Source organism: Anguilla rostrata, chromosome 6, assembly GCF_018555375.3.
Source record: "Anguilla rostrata isolate EN2019 chromosome 6, ASM1855537v3, whole genome shotgun sequence".
Taxonomy (NCBI): Eukaryota; Metazoa; Chordata; class Actinopteri; order Anguilliformes; family Anguillidae; genus Anguilla; species Anguilla rostrata.
Window position 1 is genome coordinate 20,009,214 of NC_057938.1, and position 15,204 is coordinate 20,024,417.

Below are 15,204 nucleotides of genomic sequence, written 5' to 3' on the forward strand. Positions count from 1 at the left end.
CACTGCACACTGTTCCACACGCTAACGCTGTCACAGGAAACAAACTGCACACTGTCTCACACACTAACGCTGTCACAGGAAACACACTGCACACCGTCTCACACACTAACGCTGTCACAGGAAACGCACTGCACACTGTCTCACACTAATGCTGTCACAGGAAACACACTGCACACTGTCTCACACACTAATGCTGTCACAGGAAACACACTGCACACTGTCTCACACACTAACACTGTCACAGGAAACACACTGCACACTGTCTCACACGCTAACGCTGTCACAGGAAACACACTAACACTATCTCACACGCTAACGCTGTCACAGGAAACACACTAACACTATCTCACACATTAACGCTGTCACAGCAAACAAACCTTGGTACGGACGATCTCCTGGGGGAAGTGGCTCATGGCGGCGGTCAGCCAGCCCTCCAGGCTCTTGGCAAAGTTGCGGATGGCTTGCGTGAGAGTGCCTGGGGCGGGGACAAAAGAGACGACGGGCAGCGCTGAAACCAAAAAACCCGCCAACAAACCGCTTCTGTACGCCGCTCTGGGTACGAGCGTCTGCTAAGTGACTGCAATGCAGTGTAGTGTGGTACACATGGAAAAGCTGGTGATATGAGAGACTGGACAGCGGAGGAAGGAGTAGAGAAAGCAGAAGAGAAGCTGTGGAAAAGCGTGACGGACGGCAGAGGGGCGGGACTTACTGGGGACGGGGCGGAGCACGTCGGGGATGAGGATCTCCACCAGGGCCTGGTACAGGACGTGGTCGCAGCTGCGCATCCACTGCGTCACCGGCTCGTAGTGGCACAGGGCCACCAGCTTCTCCTGGGACAGGGCGCCGTCTGCCTCCCCCTCGCTGCACACACACACACACACACACACACACAGACCTCTCAGCTCTCTGCACGGCCATCCGGCAAGTTACAGTCACAACCCACAATTACTGCCCAGCAAGTTACAGTCACAACCAACAATTACTGCCCAGCAAGTTACAGTCACAACCAATCACTGCCCTGCCCGTTACCGTCACAACCAATCACTGCCCTGCCATTTACAGTCACAGCCTATCACAGCCCAGAAAGTTACAGTCACAACCAACACTGCCCTGCAAGTTAAAGTCACAATCAATCACAGCCCTGTAAGTTACAGCCAAGTCAAATCACAGCCCTGTAAGTTACAGTCACAAGGAATCACAGCCCTGCAAGATTAGTCACAACCAGGCACAGCCCCACAGGTTAGTCACAAAACACAGACCGAACCAACCACGTAAATTAGTCACAACCAAACAGGCCTCTAAGTTACAGTCACAGTCATACACAGTCCTGTAAGGTAGTCACAACCAAATACAGCCATGTAAATTATAACCATAACCAAACACAACTACAAGGCACCTTTCAAGCAATCTTAAAGTTGTGACAGACTTGGATAAAATATTCATTAGAATTTCTGCAACCCTCTAGACACCATAAAAAAATCCCTGTACTGACAGTTTAAAAAGAAACATCTCATCAATATTCAGATCAAAAAAAGGTTTTGGTTAGTGACATGCTTGGCTTAAAATTCTCAGGGATCAGAAGGAGTGTTTTCAAATGTTGCCTGCACTTAATGAGTTCAAAGTATTCCATGTGTATGCAAACCAAGTTAGTGAGCAGCTATTGTTCTAGAAAGACTTAGCTTTCATTTATGCTGTATTTAAGAACCTGGCCTTTGTCATCCCAAATAAGCTACTTTAATTTGAACTACTTTAATACGGAGTGTAGCACAGTGGGTAAGGAACTGGGCTTGTAACCGAAAGGTCGCAGGTTCGATTCCCGGGTAAGGACACTGCCGTTGTACCCTTGAGCAAGGTACTTAACCTGCATTGCTTCAGTATATATCCTGCTGTATAAATGGATACAATGTAAAATGCTATGTAAAAAGTTGTGTAAGTCGCTCTGGATAAGAGCGTCTGCTAAATGCCTGTAATGTAACTTGAATAAGCTGTAGGCTAGCTATTACTTGTTTTTGTAGCATGCACATAAAAAATCACAGTATAGTATATATCCAAAATACACACTTTACTGCAGTTTGCTTATCATAGTTTTGTGTCGGTGCCTGTGTGGTATACTCACACTGTGTGTGGTGCAGGAACGAGCCTGTGTGCAAATGTGTGTGTGTGTGTCAGAATGTGCTGAATGAATAACTATACTATTCACGGTATCATCTCTGCTCAGAAGGCTCTTTTTCCATGCTGCAATGGGACTGCTGGGTATGAAAACAACAGCATTTCCTGCAGGGAGAGCAGTAGTTGTAGGCTGGTGCAGACTGACCTGCCAGGCAGTGGGGTGGCTCTGCCACTAGATGGCGCTGCTGAACACCAGAAGGTCTGCCAGAGCTTCTCGATGTAGTGGAACTGCAGGTTCATCACCACGTCCAGAGTAGCCTGGGAGAGTATACACACACACACACACACACACACACACACAAATAAACTCAGTTAAGTCACAGTATCGCACAGTCAGCAACTCGTTACCCTTTTAGCAATACGCTTTCACGTGGGATGTTATCGACTGCCCGTCCTACCTAGCTTCGTCTGCCGAATGCCCAGGATTTATTCGCTCTGACTTCTCTTTGTGTTTTCACACCGACCGGAAACTTTTCTTTAGCGGCCTTGTGTGAACCCCCCCCCCCCCACAACGGCGAGCGCACATTCCTCCTCTCGTGAGTGTGAGACCTATCGCTGAGAGAACGAGGTGCGCCCCGACGAATGCGCCGCGCCCGCAAACGCCGCCGCACGCCGCGCTTTTCGCCCGCCGGCTTCAAACACGTGTCAGAGACACACAGCACCAGAAAGCCTATCGAAGTGAGGTCTCCGCGCTCCTACGCGTTAGCGCACGCGCACGTGCGCGGCAACAACGTGACAGGAAAGCACTGCGTGTTACGGTAAATGAACTCGTGGAAGTGTCAGAGGTTGTTTTACCCCTGTTTCCCGGTCAAATTACCACAAACGTGGCTCCGTAATTATGGCTAATCATCTTCCTGCCTCTAATTGGCTACACACTCCGTTGCGCGTTCCGCGCAGTTCCTCACACACACGACGTACACAGCGGGGCGGCAGCGTAGTATAATGGGTTATGGAACTGGTTTTTGTAACCTGAAAGGTCACAGGTTCGAGGACACTGCCGTTGTACCCTAGAGCAAGGTACTTAACCTGCATTGCTTCAGTAATACATCCAGCTGTATACATGGATGCTATGCAAATGCCATGCAAAAAAAAAAGTCACTCTGGATAAGAGCATCTGCCAAATGCCTGTAATGTAATGGAACAACAACGTGACGATAACACACTGCGCGTCAGGAGCAAATTAACCTGTGGAAGTTTCCGAGGGGGGTTGGCCCTGATTTCCCGCTCAAATCCCCGAACGTGGCTCTGCGGATGTGACCAATTATCTCCCCGCCTCTAATTGGCCACACAGCCCTTAGCCTTAGTTCCACACAGTCTCTCTCTGTTGACCTACCTAGTTAAAATAAACGAGGTCTTAGAGTCAAGACTGAGAGCACAAAATTCTGCTAAATCAGACGTTTTCTCGTATGTAGATCTGCGCTCTTTCATTTCCAAACTTAACGCAGAGATGAGTCGGAATTCCCAAACCTGAAAGCAGAAAGCGTAATGATTTCAAACGCTAAGATCCGCCTGCTAACTGATTTGCGGTTTAAGATTACTTCAGCCCAGATCACCAGGAGCGTGGAGGCATGGGACGCTCCTCATCACACTTTTACACGCCCGTCCTTTTCAGTCCACGGGCGCTGAGCAGAGCACTCTCATCTCCGCACTGTCAGACCGGACTGGAAACGGCCGCAGCCGATTGGATTACAGCGTCCGTATGATGCAAACTAGCAAGTCTGCACAGCTTCCAGAAAAATCCCACGGAACTGAATCCGATTCCGTTTGATTTCATTCGTACAGCGCGTCTTGCAGAGACGTTGAGACGCGGTAATTCTCGAAAAGACTTTTGGCGGGAACGGAGCAGAGACCGGGAATGCATCCCGAAAATACAACAGCAGCAAGCGAGGTACTTCTCTCTTCTCAGAAACTCCGCTGTAGAAAAGGAAAAAAAATACTTATATTGCGGTGAGAAAAAAACGTTGTCATGGGAACACCACTCAGGGCAATCCCAGCATAGAGGGGAGCCCATCCTCTGCCGGCCAGCCAAGCGTCAGCAGTTTAGCTGGGCTAAATGGTAACGGGGAGGTAATGGGAAATCCATCCATCCGTCCATCCATCCATTATCTATACCCACTTATATCCTGGTCAGGGTTGCGGGAGGTGCTGGAACCTATCCCAGTGTGCACTGGGCGAGAGGCAGGAATGCTCCCTGGACAGGTCACCAGTGTATCGGAGGGCATAATGGGAAATCTAATGGTTAAAAAAAAAATCATTGCAGTTGGGGAATTTACAGCCCAGGGTATTACATTCGATTTATTACAAAAAAATTACCTGGTACGGTTTTTAACAGAGAATGCTTGCGTTTTTTTGGAAAAATATATATATTTACTGTTGTTTGTTACTGGTAAAAAGGCAGTCCATGCAATAAAGTGTATATTAACAGGCTGGTCGGAACATCAAGGCTATCCATCTATACAGGATATATATATATATATCTTTGTTTTCAAAGTCACCTCAGCCCCAGTAATTTAACGTTATAAACCGAATGCCTTGTTTCTGACCCAACAGTGTCGTTCCCCAACTTGTCAGGAGTCTCAAACGTACAGTTTTCTATACATTGGTATCCCCTCCACTGGTATCCCCTCCACCCCTCCCATCCACTTCTGGAACAGTTCCAGCACCTTCGCCTCCAGATCGCATCGCATCTGCAGACGCGTCTCTCTCTCTCTCTCTCGGCGGACGCCCGCAGCGCAGGGAAGGCTCGGAGCGCGCGCGGCGGCTACGTCTCCCCTCCGTGAGGCAGCAGGTGTTTTTCTTCAGTGAGCGCAGACGAGGCCGCGGAGAGTTCTGGAAGCCTGTCCCCTATTAGCGGCGATGCTCTCCAGACGCCGGCCATCTGGCGCGGCGTTCGGCCGAACCCCGGCAACGGCGGAGCGCAGGCTTTCCCCCCCCCAACCTCCCCCCCCCCACCCCCCCCACCCCCCCCACCCCACCCCGTGATCTACGGCCACGGTTTCCTCCGGGGCGTCGCCACGGCAACCTTATTTACAGCTGGCGCTGGCGGCGGCGGCTCGGACGTGGAACTCCGAGCTCTCGCCGCGGTTTGAGCAAGCCACCTGACCTCCGACCCCCGTGCGGACGAACGCGCGGCCCGAGCAAACAGGTGGCGGTAACACGTCGCCGCAGGGGCAGCGCGCAGAGCTGCTATTGAGCAATACACTGAGCTAAAGCAGACGCAGGAGCCCTCAGAGGAACCTTTAGCTTTGAGCCCACTGGATAAAGCTGACTGTGGACTGACTGTGACTGGACACGAGCGACGACTCAAACAGCACCGCGGATGAGACACGGCGCACGTACCCAGACAACCCCGTACAACCCCACGTTCACGTGGAAACGGGTCTCCACAGGCTAAAAGATGCACACACGCCAACACACACAACGGGCATGAACACATACAACACACACAAATACACACACACACACACACACACACATACACAAACACACACGTATACAAACACACGCACACATACACACACACACGCATAGAAACACACATGCCAACACACACAACGGGCGTAAACACATACAACACACACAAATACACACATACAAACACACGCACACATACAAACACACACACACGCATACAAACACACGCACAACGAGCATGAACACATACAACACACACAAATACACACATACAAACACACGCACACATACACACACACACGCATACTAACACACACACAAACACAAACTCATGCACACACACGTACACACACATACACGTATACAACACACACAAAAACACGAACTTGTGCACGCACGCATACACACACACACACACACACACACACACACACACACACACACAACGGTGGTTATCAGGGACGCGTCGCTGGGTGAGGGGGGAACGTCAGAGGGGTGACGGAGGGTACATTATCTGATTACCCATTACAGAGCAGCCAGGGTTAGACTGAGGCCTGGATTCAATCAACATTCGCCCTTCATCCCTCCCCCCCTCCCCCCCACCCCACCCCCCCTCACAGAAACAGTTTGGAGCAGCAGGTCTGGTGGAAACTGAACTCGCCGCACCCGTGTTGGGATAAACGCAGACGGGACGCAGGCCGGTGTGTTTATTCGGGAGCCTGTGTGGGGGGGGAGGGGGCGAAGCCGTACCTCACAGTGGTCCCGGTACAGGCTCTGCAGCTTTTTCAGGTCGCCCGCCGCGATGCCGTCGGGGAGGGGGTGCGAGCCCGGGTCCGGGGAGGGGAACGGGGGCAGGACATGGGACACATCTGCCGAAAAAGAAAAATGCAAACAACCACACTCACAATCTGGAGATGAGACCAACCATGTTACAGATATGGGTAAACCCACCCATAAAGAGTAATATATATATATATATATATATATATATATATATATATATAATGAACATAACAGTGGACAGAAGAATGTCACTAAGTGAGGGATGCGGTCTACCACGGTGTGAAATTCAACAGGGGGAATGCGACACCAACAGAGGGTCGGTGAACTTATGTCTAGCTCACGGAGGTTGAAAAGGCTAGCCGTTATTTCCAAATATCCTGTGAAAGATATCACACCTTAGACGTCACTGTTTGTGAAACGTGTTCTTCAACACGTCTCGGTCATCGAAGCCTCCTGCCAAACACACCCCACCCCTCTTTCAAAGGGACTCCAGGCCTGAGGCAACCGGGCCTGTCTAGCATTTACATACATGACCCTATGCATGCTGGGATGCTTGATTAACAGAGAACACACCTACCGTGTGTGGCAGCCTCTGCTTTGCATAAACACCTCCCTCTCGAAAACACGCCCCCTCGTCATTTGCAAATTCGGGGAACTTGTGCTTTTGGAGTAAGTTCTCAATTTACATTGACGCCCCATCCAATATTCATTCATAAATGGGTGAGTTGTAACTAACGTAAACAAACACTGTAAGAATCACCCATACATGCAGTTGACAAGCTTTAAAAAGTACTTCTAAAAAAATCACTATTACACACTTTCAGAAAAGACTGCAAGCTGTAGGTGAAAAGTCAGAAAGAAACGTGTGCGTGTGTTGACAGAAACTGAAAGCTATTGACTAGGAAGAAGTAGGTAGAGGGTCAAGAACACACGGGCTGGACTGTGAGCTTGAGGTCAGGAAGGGACAGTTCTTGTGATGTCATAAAAGACACAATGTGAAGTTATAACAGGTGGTTTCTGACCAGCCAGGCCAACTTCAACCATTTCCAGTGCAGTCAGTGAATGAAAACATGTTTGCTGCTGGCCAATGTGAGTTACGATGAGGGAGGTGTGCTTTCTGTCCCTCATTCACCCAGGAGTTTCCATTTGTTTCTGCACTACTTGTAGGTCTCCACAAACTAACAGACATATGTATCTCACCTAGAGGGCCTCTCTCCCTTTAAATGCAATGAAATAAATAAATAAATAAATATGGCTTCCAACACAATGACATAGACAGTGTTAAACTAAATCTAAACTGTTTCGGTTGAACGGATTGATGGGGTTGTTCTCCCTCAGATATGCTGAGGCCTGTGTTAAACCCTGTTCCAGGGCCTGTGCTGAGGCCTGTGCTGAACCCTGTAATGAGGGCCTGTGCTGGGGCCTGTGCTGAACCCTGTAATGAGGGCCTGTGCTGAACCCTGTAATGAGGACCTGTGCTGGGGCCTGTGCTGAGGCCTGTGCAGGCTCCTGTGCCCTGTGGGCACAGCGTCGGGGCTCTTACCGATGTACTGCTGGTGGTGCTGGCTCTGGGAGGACTCGGACTGCTCGGGGGGGCTGCTCAGGTGATGGGGGCCGCCGGACAGGCCGTCGCCCATGCTGTCCATCCTCTGCAGCGGCTTGTACCTGCACCCGGGGGGAGCACAGCGGAAACAAGGGGGAGTCACTGAGCACGCTCACCAGCCAGCGCTGCTACCACTCACACACGTACCGACACGCTCGCTCACTAACGCGCGCGCGCACACACACACACACAGCCTGATCAATGCTCCTGCTCGTCACATAATTACAGGTTCAGCACAAATCCGCAGTGCGCGCAAAGGGCTTAGGGAGCTTCAGTCTGCAGAACTGCAGGTGCAAATCCAGGGGGGAGGCACAGCAGCTGTTCCCCCCGAGCAAAGCAATTCGTTATGAACGATTTCTGAAATGATCCCGTTGGCTGTACAAACGGAGAGCGTTTCAAAAACAGAAGCAGCCCACACTCGCATAGATACGGGCATCCCCCACAACCAGACAAAACGGAGCGAAGGAATAAAAAGAGCAAAGAAAGAAGAAAATATATTTAGCGGCCTATGGGTAGGAAAAAAAAGAGAGAGGGGCAGCAGGGTTTTATGTTTACGCCCCTTCCAAGGAGGACATCTGCTCCCGAGCTGAGAAATTTAGGAGCACGCTAACACATCCAAATTAGTCTACGCGCTCCTAAAATTATTTATCCTGTTAGCACACATCGTTTTTCAGGAGCAAATGCCCCGTAAAATGGGAGCGCTACAGGCGGGGTTAGCGTACTTTAAGAGGTGGACAGAGGCCCCTCACCTGCGCTTCTGGTGCACAAACTGCTGCCTCATGGCCATGTACTGGGAGTCCTCCTGCAAGCGGTTGAGCGGGGATTCGGGCTTCAGCCGGATGCCGTAGTAGTGGTACTTGGAGTTCCCCCTGCGAGAGTGTAGCACAGTGGGTAAGGAACTGGGCTTGTAACCGAAAGGTCGCAGGTTCGATTCCCGGGTAGGACACTGCCGTTGTACCCTTGAGCAAGGTACTTAACCTGCATTGCTTCAGTATATATCCAGCTGTATAAATGGATACAATGTAAAAATGCTATGTAAAAAAAAAAAAGTTGTGTAAGTCGCTGTGGATAAGAGCGTCTGCTAAATGCCTCTAATGTAATGTGAGAGACAGAGGGGGGAGAGTCCGTTCACTCCGTCCCCGCCGCTAGCGGACGCTAGCGTCGCTCTGGGAGCGGGCGACAGGAAGCGCGGCCTGTCGAGGGCCGGACTTCCTCTTCGGACTACGCCTGGACTAACTGCCACCGCTCTGCGAGACATTTCACTTAAATTCCCCTCTTTCGTGCCACTCGTGTTGCACGTGCCTCCATTCCAGCACTTATTGTAATTTGCATTTGTCCTAATATCGTAGTTTGTACTTCCCCCCTAGTTTGACTTAGCATAAGTTAGGTCAGGATAATGTTCAGTGCGTGAACTGAACTGAACTGTGTTCTTGGCTATGAACAGCTGTACGAATTGAGTATCGTACCTTATCGAACCTGTGTTATGTAGTTGCTCCAATGAACTTGATATGCAATATCGTAGCTTGTACTTCCCCCTAGTTTGACTTGGCACAAGTTAGGTCAGAATAATGTTCACTGCGTGAACTGGACTGAACTGTGTTTTTGGCTATGAATAGCTGTACGAATTGAGTACTGTACCTTATCGAACCTGTGTTATGTAGTTGTTCCAATGAACTTGATATGCAATATCGTAGCTTGTACTTCCCCCAGTTTGATTTGGCATAAGTTAGGTCAGAATAATGTTCAGTGCGTGAACTGGACTGAACTGTGTTTTTGGCTATGAACAGCTGTACGAATTGAGTATTGTACCTTATCGAACCTGTGTTATGTAGTTCCAATGTTCCAATGAACTTGATATGCAATATCGTAGCTTGTACTTCCCCCTAGTTTGACTTGGCATAAGTTAGGTCAGAATAATGTTCACTGCGTGAACTGAACTGAACTGTGTTCTTGGCTATGAACAGCTGTACGAATTGAGTATTGTACCTTATCGAACCTGTGTTATGTAGTTGCTCCAATGAACTTGATATGCACTTTTGTACGTCGCTTTGGATAAAAGCGTCTGCTAAATAAATGTTATGTAATGTAATGTAATATAATGAGGGGAGGAGGGGGGGAGGGGGAGGGGGCAGGTGCGCGTAGCGGGAGCGCGGCGGCGGCGGACCTGGTCCCCAGCCGGCGGGTCTTCAGGCCCATGAAGACGGAGCGGATGAGCTTGCCGAAGGAGGCGGCGTTGACGGGGTCCAGCTTCTGCTCCTGGCAGTGGCGCAGGTAGTGGTAGTACAGGGAGCTGCGCGGCAGGCTCACCCCCTCCGCCGTCTCGTAGTTGTCCAGCAGCCACTGCAGCTGGACACAGCACAGGCTCGCCGTCAGCACAGCTGAGGCTGACGGACACACACACACACGGCACACACAGCGCCGCTCAATACAACCAATCAGACCTGGGTCAAATACGTATTTGTTTTTTATTAAAATACTTTTCTGTACTCTACTGATCTTGCCTGGTGTAACTGAGCCTGCCAATATGACCAGAAGGCAGGTTTTGCACTTTTTCAGAGTATTTCATTGGTTCCATTACACCAGACAAGATCAGTAAAGTGTAGAAAAGTATTTGAATCCAAAACAAATTCGTATTTAACCCAGGTCTGCATCCAACAGATAAAAACAGGAGGGCTCAGAGGTGCAGAGTGACTCCAGGGTTAAACACACACACACACAGCACACACACACTTTTTCATACTCATGGCCACGCTCATACACCTATGCTCACACAGACTGTACAGCCTCTGCATGTTCACAGAATTGACAGCAGACTCATCCCTGAAGGATGATGAAAAAAATGTCCCAGCATGCATCTGTTCCACTCCAGGTAACCGAAAATGCACTGACACCGTAATTTCATTTCCATGTGTGGGGTGGTCTGGTAAAGCGCTCAGAAATGGCCCATGGCTGACAGTTCTTCTAAGAACTTATATTTATATTTATATTATAAATATGCTTCTAAGCATATTTGCTATGAGCCTGTCAAAAAGGTTGGAGTGACAGAAAGCAGAAGCCTCAGAAGGTTCACACATGGCTAAAAACCTGGAGAGGTGTAACATCTTCCTGGCTCGCTTCCCACAGCCTCGTTCCCCTAAAACTTTAACACACTCCACGCTCTGGCAGAAACTGGAGAGTGAACAACTGTTTTACTGTGTAAATGTGTGTGTTCAACTGTGTGAGCATGTGTAAATGTGTGTGTATGTACTATATGTCTAAGCATGATTGTGTGTGAGAGCGTGTGTGTGTGTGTGTATTTGTGAGCGTGTGTGTCTGTGTGTGTGCGTATGTGTGTGCGCATATGTGTGTGTCTGCGTGTGTGTGTGCACGCATGTCTGTGTGTGTGTATGCGTGTGTGTGCAAGCGTGTGTAAGCATGTGTGTGTGTGTGTGCCTGTGCGTGTGTGCGTCAGCTTGCGTGCGTGCGTGTGTGTGTCTGTGTTTGCGTGCATGTGTACGTGTGTAAGCATTTGCGTGCGTGTATGTGTTTTGCATGGGAGAAATGAAACGCATGCAAAGCTTCACTCAGGAGCCGGTTCATTCAGAGCCGCTCTGCGCCCGAAAACGGATTCGAGCTTCAGCGCCGTGGCCGACTCTTCGACAGCCGCCTTGCGCGCGGAGGCAGTCTGTCGAGGGAGCGCGTGCGCTAACTCCAGCGACAGACGGACGCGCCGCCCGCCGTCCTGTTCGCTCTCAGCCTCTCCGCAAAGCCTCCTGGTTTAAGCTTGCACGGCTGCTGTGATCGGGCTCGAGCTGCGATCCCTTCTGACTTTTTCTTCCCCTCTGAGATTTTCTAAGCACCATTTCAAGTTGAAGGGACAAAAAAAACCAAAAAAAAAAACAAACAGAGAGCATGCCAAAAAAATATAAAAGAGTGACAAAAAAAAAAAGAGAAAAGGGCCGGGGAAAACCAAAAAAAAAAAAAAAAAAAAAAAACGGGAAAGAAAAATAGCGCCGTTAGCCGCGGGCCGGGCTTCTCCGTTTCACAGTCGCGTCGCGGCGCGGAGCTGAATCTCTAGCCGGCTGACAAAGAGCATGCAAATGAGCCGTGCCCCGGGGGAGGGGGGGGGGGTTAAGCCGCGGGCCGAAGGGGCCCCCTCGCCCCGCGCGCTGGCTCATGCAAATGCGCGCGGCGAGCGGCGGCTAAGGGTCGCAAACGCGCTCAACGGGAGACGACTGCGAGACGGCTATCCGATTCACAAAGAGTAGCTCTGCGGGGGAGGGGGGGCGGGGCCGAAGGGAGCCACGCACCTCTACGCGTACCTGAATGACCCATAATCCCTCTCTCTCTCTCTCAGCCGCCAGCCGTTAAAGTCGGCGCTAACCGCGGGCGAATGTGAAAAGAGCGGGAACGGAATCCGACCCGGTTAAAATTGCGCTTTGCAAAAAATAGCCAGTAGTGGAAATTCAGGTTTTTCTACACTGAGCGAGCGCTCTTCCCTGCGCCTTCGCTCTTTCCACCTGACGCGTAACGCAAGGGCTTGTGAAAGAGGAAGCCGGGGACAGGGTTGAGCTGACGGTGGTAAAAAACCTGGGGAGGCCAACCTGAAGTGATTCTCACATGCGGTTATAGCTAGTACAGCGTTCCTGCTGCCGGAAATGTACAAATCTAGCGTTGCAATGGGTGGGTGGGAGGGTGGGGGGGGGGGGCATTAAATCTAGAGGCCAAGTCAACACCAAATAAAGCCAAAAGGTTCTTGTTCGCCAGCTTTTTACATCATTTGGGAGCTTGAACGTGATTGGACCAAATCATAGCGCGGTTACACCAACTGTGCATGGAGGGAGGGGGGCTTTTCATTTGAGACCACCCTGGCGTTGAACCAATGGTGCAGTCTATTCATTTGTATGTGAAAGTACAGCGACACAATGGCTTCACATTCAATCATCTTAGCCCAGTGAGATAAATAACAGCATTACAATATTAAGTTTGTTCTCATGGGAACCTAAACTGTGACTCTAACAGTGCTCTGCTTCACTAATTTGGAAGCTTATTGTTTCACCAAATCACCTGAAAGCAATTTTGAATTTGTAATCAAACAATTTACACATGATTAAAGTCTCAGCTTGTATTAAAGGTATTTTCATTCATTTTGGTTTCCTCGTGTAGAAATTACAGGACTTTTTATACATAGCCCCCCGTATCATACTTTTTGGGACAAATGGCTACACAGGTGTTTGTGATTAGTCAGGTCAAGTGCTTCCTTAGTGAAGGTATAAAACAGCTCTCAGGGAGAGAGCACTGGCGACCTCAGCAATCGAAAAGGGCCTTGTAGGCCAAGGAAGATGACTGTTGATGACTACAGTTGATGAATGATGACTGAAGAATTCTCACCATAATTTAAAAAAAACCCAAATGCCCATCTGCCAGAGAAACACTCAGGCACGCTGTCACTGACTACTGTCTGCAGAAGACTTCACAAACAGAACTAAAGAGGCTACACTGCAAGATGCAAAGTACTAGCTGCAAAAACAGGATGTATGGAACCCAAAAGGAATTACCAAAAACCCAAAGCAGCCCCCTCATATGTGAAACATAGGGGTGTTATGGTGTTATGGGCATGTATGGCTGCCACAGTTACTGGCTCACTTGTCTTCACTGATGATGTAACTGCTGATAGCAGCAGCAGAATTAATGCTGAAGTGCACAGAAGCGTATTTTCTGCAAAAGGTCAACCCAATGCAATCCAAACTCATTGGATGTTGCTTCATCCTACAGCGAGACAATGACCCCAAACATACTGCTAACACAACAAAGGCACTTTTCAAAATCAAAAACTGGAAAGTTCTTGACTGGCCAACTCGTTTACCTGAACTGAAGCCAATGCATTCCATATGTTTAATAAATGAAAACTTGAGGCAACCAGCCCCTGAAACAAGCAGGAGCTGAAGATGGCTGCAGTACAGGCCTGGCAGAGCATCACCAGAGAAGATACTCAGCATCTGGTGTTGTCTAAGGGTCACAGACTTCTAACAGTCATAACACGCAAAGGATATGCGACAAAGTACTAAACATGACTACTTTCATTTACATAACATTACCATGTCCCAAACATTATGGAGCGCTGAAATGGGCTGGTTATGTATAAAAAGTTTCTCTAATTTCTACATGGTGAACCCAATATGTATAAAAATATCCTCAAAAAAAGCATTTAATGTGCACTTTAACCACAAGTGAATTGTTTGATTACAAATCTAAAATTGTGGGGTACAGAGCTAAATAAATAAAAAAATATATTTCTTTAACCAAAACATTATGGAGCTATATTATAGATAAATAAAATGAAAACGGGAACCAAGACCGTGGGCTAGCTACTTGCGTTCTGGGTTTTGGTTCCCGTCTCAGAACTGTTGCATCCCTTACTCTTCAGCAGTCCTCTGTCAGTAGACTCTGCTACCGGGCATCTGCTGAATATCTGCTCAAACTGACACCCCTGGCAGGCCCTCAGTAGTGCTGCGCTTACTCACACGACCAGGCGCAGCGCCACATACTGCAGTGTTATTACTGTATCACTGCTACCATGCTAGCTCTCTGGCCTGGTTTAGTCAGCAAGGCTAACGATTCCAACATACATAATTATTGACATCAAGGGAGACATATGCTTGTAATGCCTCCGAACCAGAAGGGCTAGAGCGCTTGTCTCTGTGATATGATGAACTGCAACAGTCTTACTGAGAGTAACCGTCATTCTCGCCTCCAGTTAAGCCACTTTATAGGGCAGGACTGGACCATTTGAGACACAATCAGGGGGGAGAGGACAGAGCAAACTCGGGGCCGTACCATTGCAGAGGAGGAGCGGGAGGTGTGGTGACGGCTGCCCTCGGCCGAGCCGCTGTGGATGATGTAAGCGTTGCCGCCGGAGATGATCTGCCCGCCTCTGGCCTCCATGGAGACGCCCGCCATGCCGTGGGAGGGAACGCTGGCCGACGACACCACGGCGGTCACCTGGCCCCCGCCCCCGCCGGCCTGCGCGTCCATGTAGCCGCCCCCGCCCGACTGCGCGTACAGCTGGGCCTGGGGGTTGTAGGAGTAGGCCGCCCGGCTGAGCGAAGCAGGAGGCGGAGAGACGGTTAGACGCGAGGCGCGCCGGCGCGCCCTCAGAAAAACTGCACACAACCCCTCAACATTTTTACTGCCCTTTAACGGAGAACTCAACACTCAGACACCAAGTCATACATCGCCGAGGAAAAGGATGGCCA

The 15,204-nt window shown here is 49.7% G+C and overlaps 1 protein-coding gene across 2 annotated transcripts in view; it reads right to left on the minus strand.

The window, feature by feature from the left end:
• LOC135256787 (DNA-binding protein RFX2-like) overlaps nucleotides 1–15,204 on the minus strand; it is a 43,864-nt gene that overhangs the window by 7,552 nt on the left and 21,108 nt on the right. For both annotated transcript variants that reach the window (XM_064338927.1, XM_064338928.1), the window contains exons 5-12: nucleotides 14,786–15,047; nucleotides 10,134–10,315; nucleotides 8,719–8,838; nucleotides 7,910–8,031; nucleotides 6,334–6,452; nucleotides 2,315–2,427; nucleotides 710–861; nucleotides 378–475 (exon numbers count right to left, since the gene is read on the minus strand). In XM_064338927.1, coding sequence (XP_064194997.1) covers nucleotides 378–475; nucleotides 710–861; nucleotides 2,315–2,427; nucleotides 6,334–6,452; nucleotides 7,910–8,031; nucleotides 8,719–8,838; nucleotides 10,134–10,315; nucleotides 14,786–15,047 — 1,168 coding nt within the window. The remainder of the gene's footprint in view (nucleotides 1–377; nucleotides 476–709; nucleotides 862–2,314; nucleotides 2,428–6,333; nucleotides 6,453–7,909; nucleotides 8,032–8,718; nucleotides 8,839–10,133; nucleotides 10,316–14,785; nucleotides 15,048–15,204) is intronic.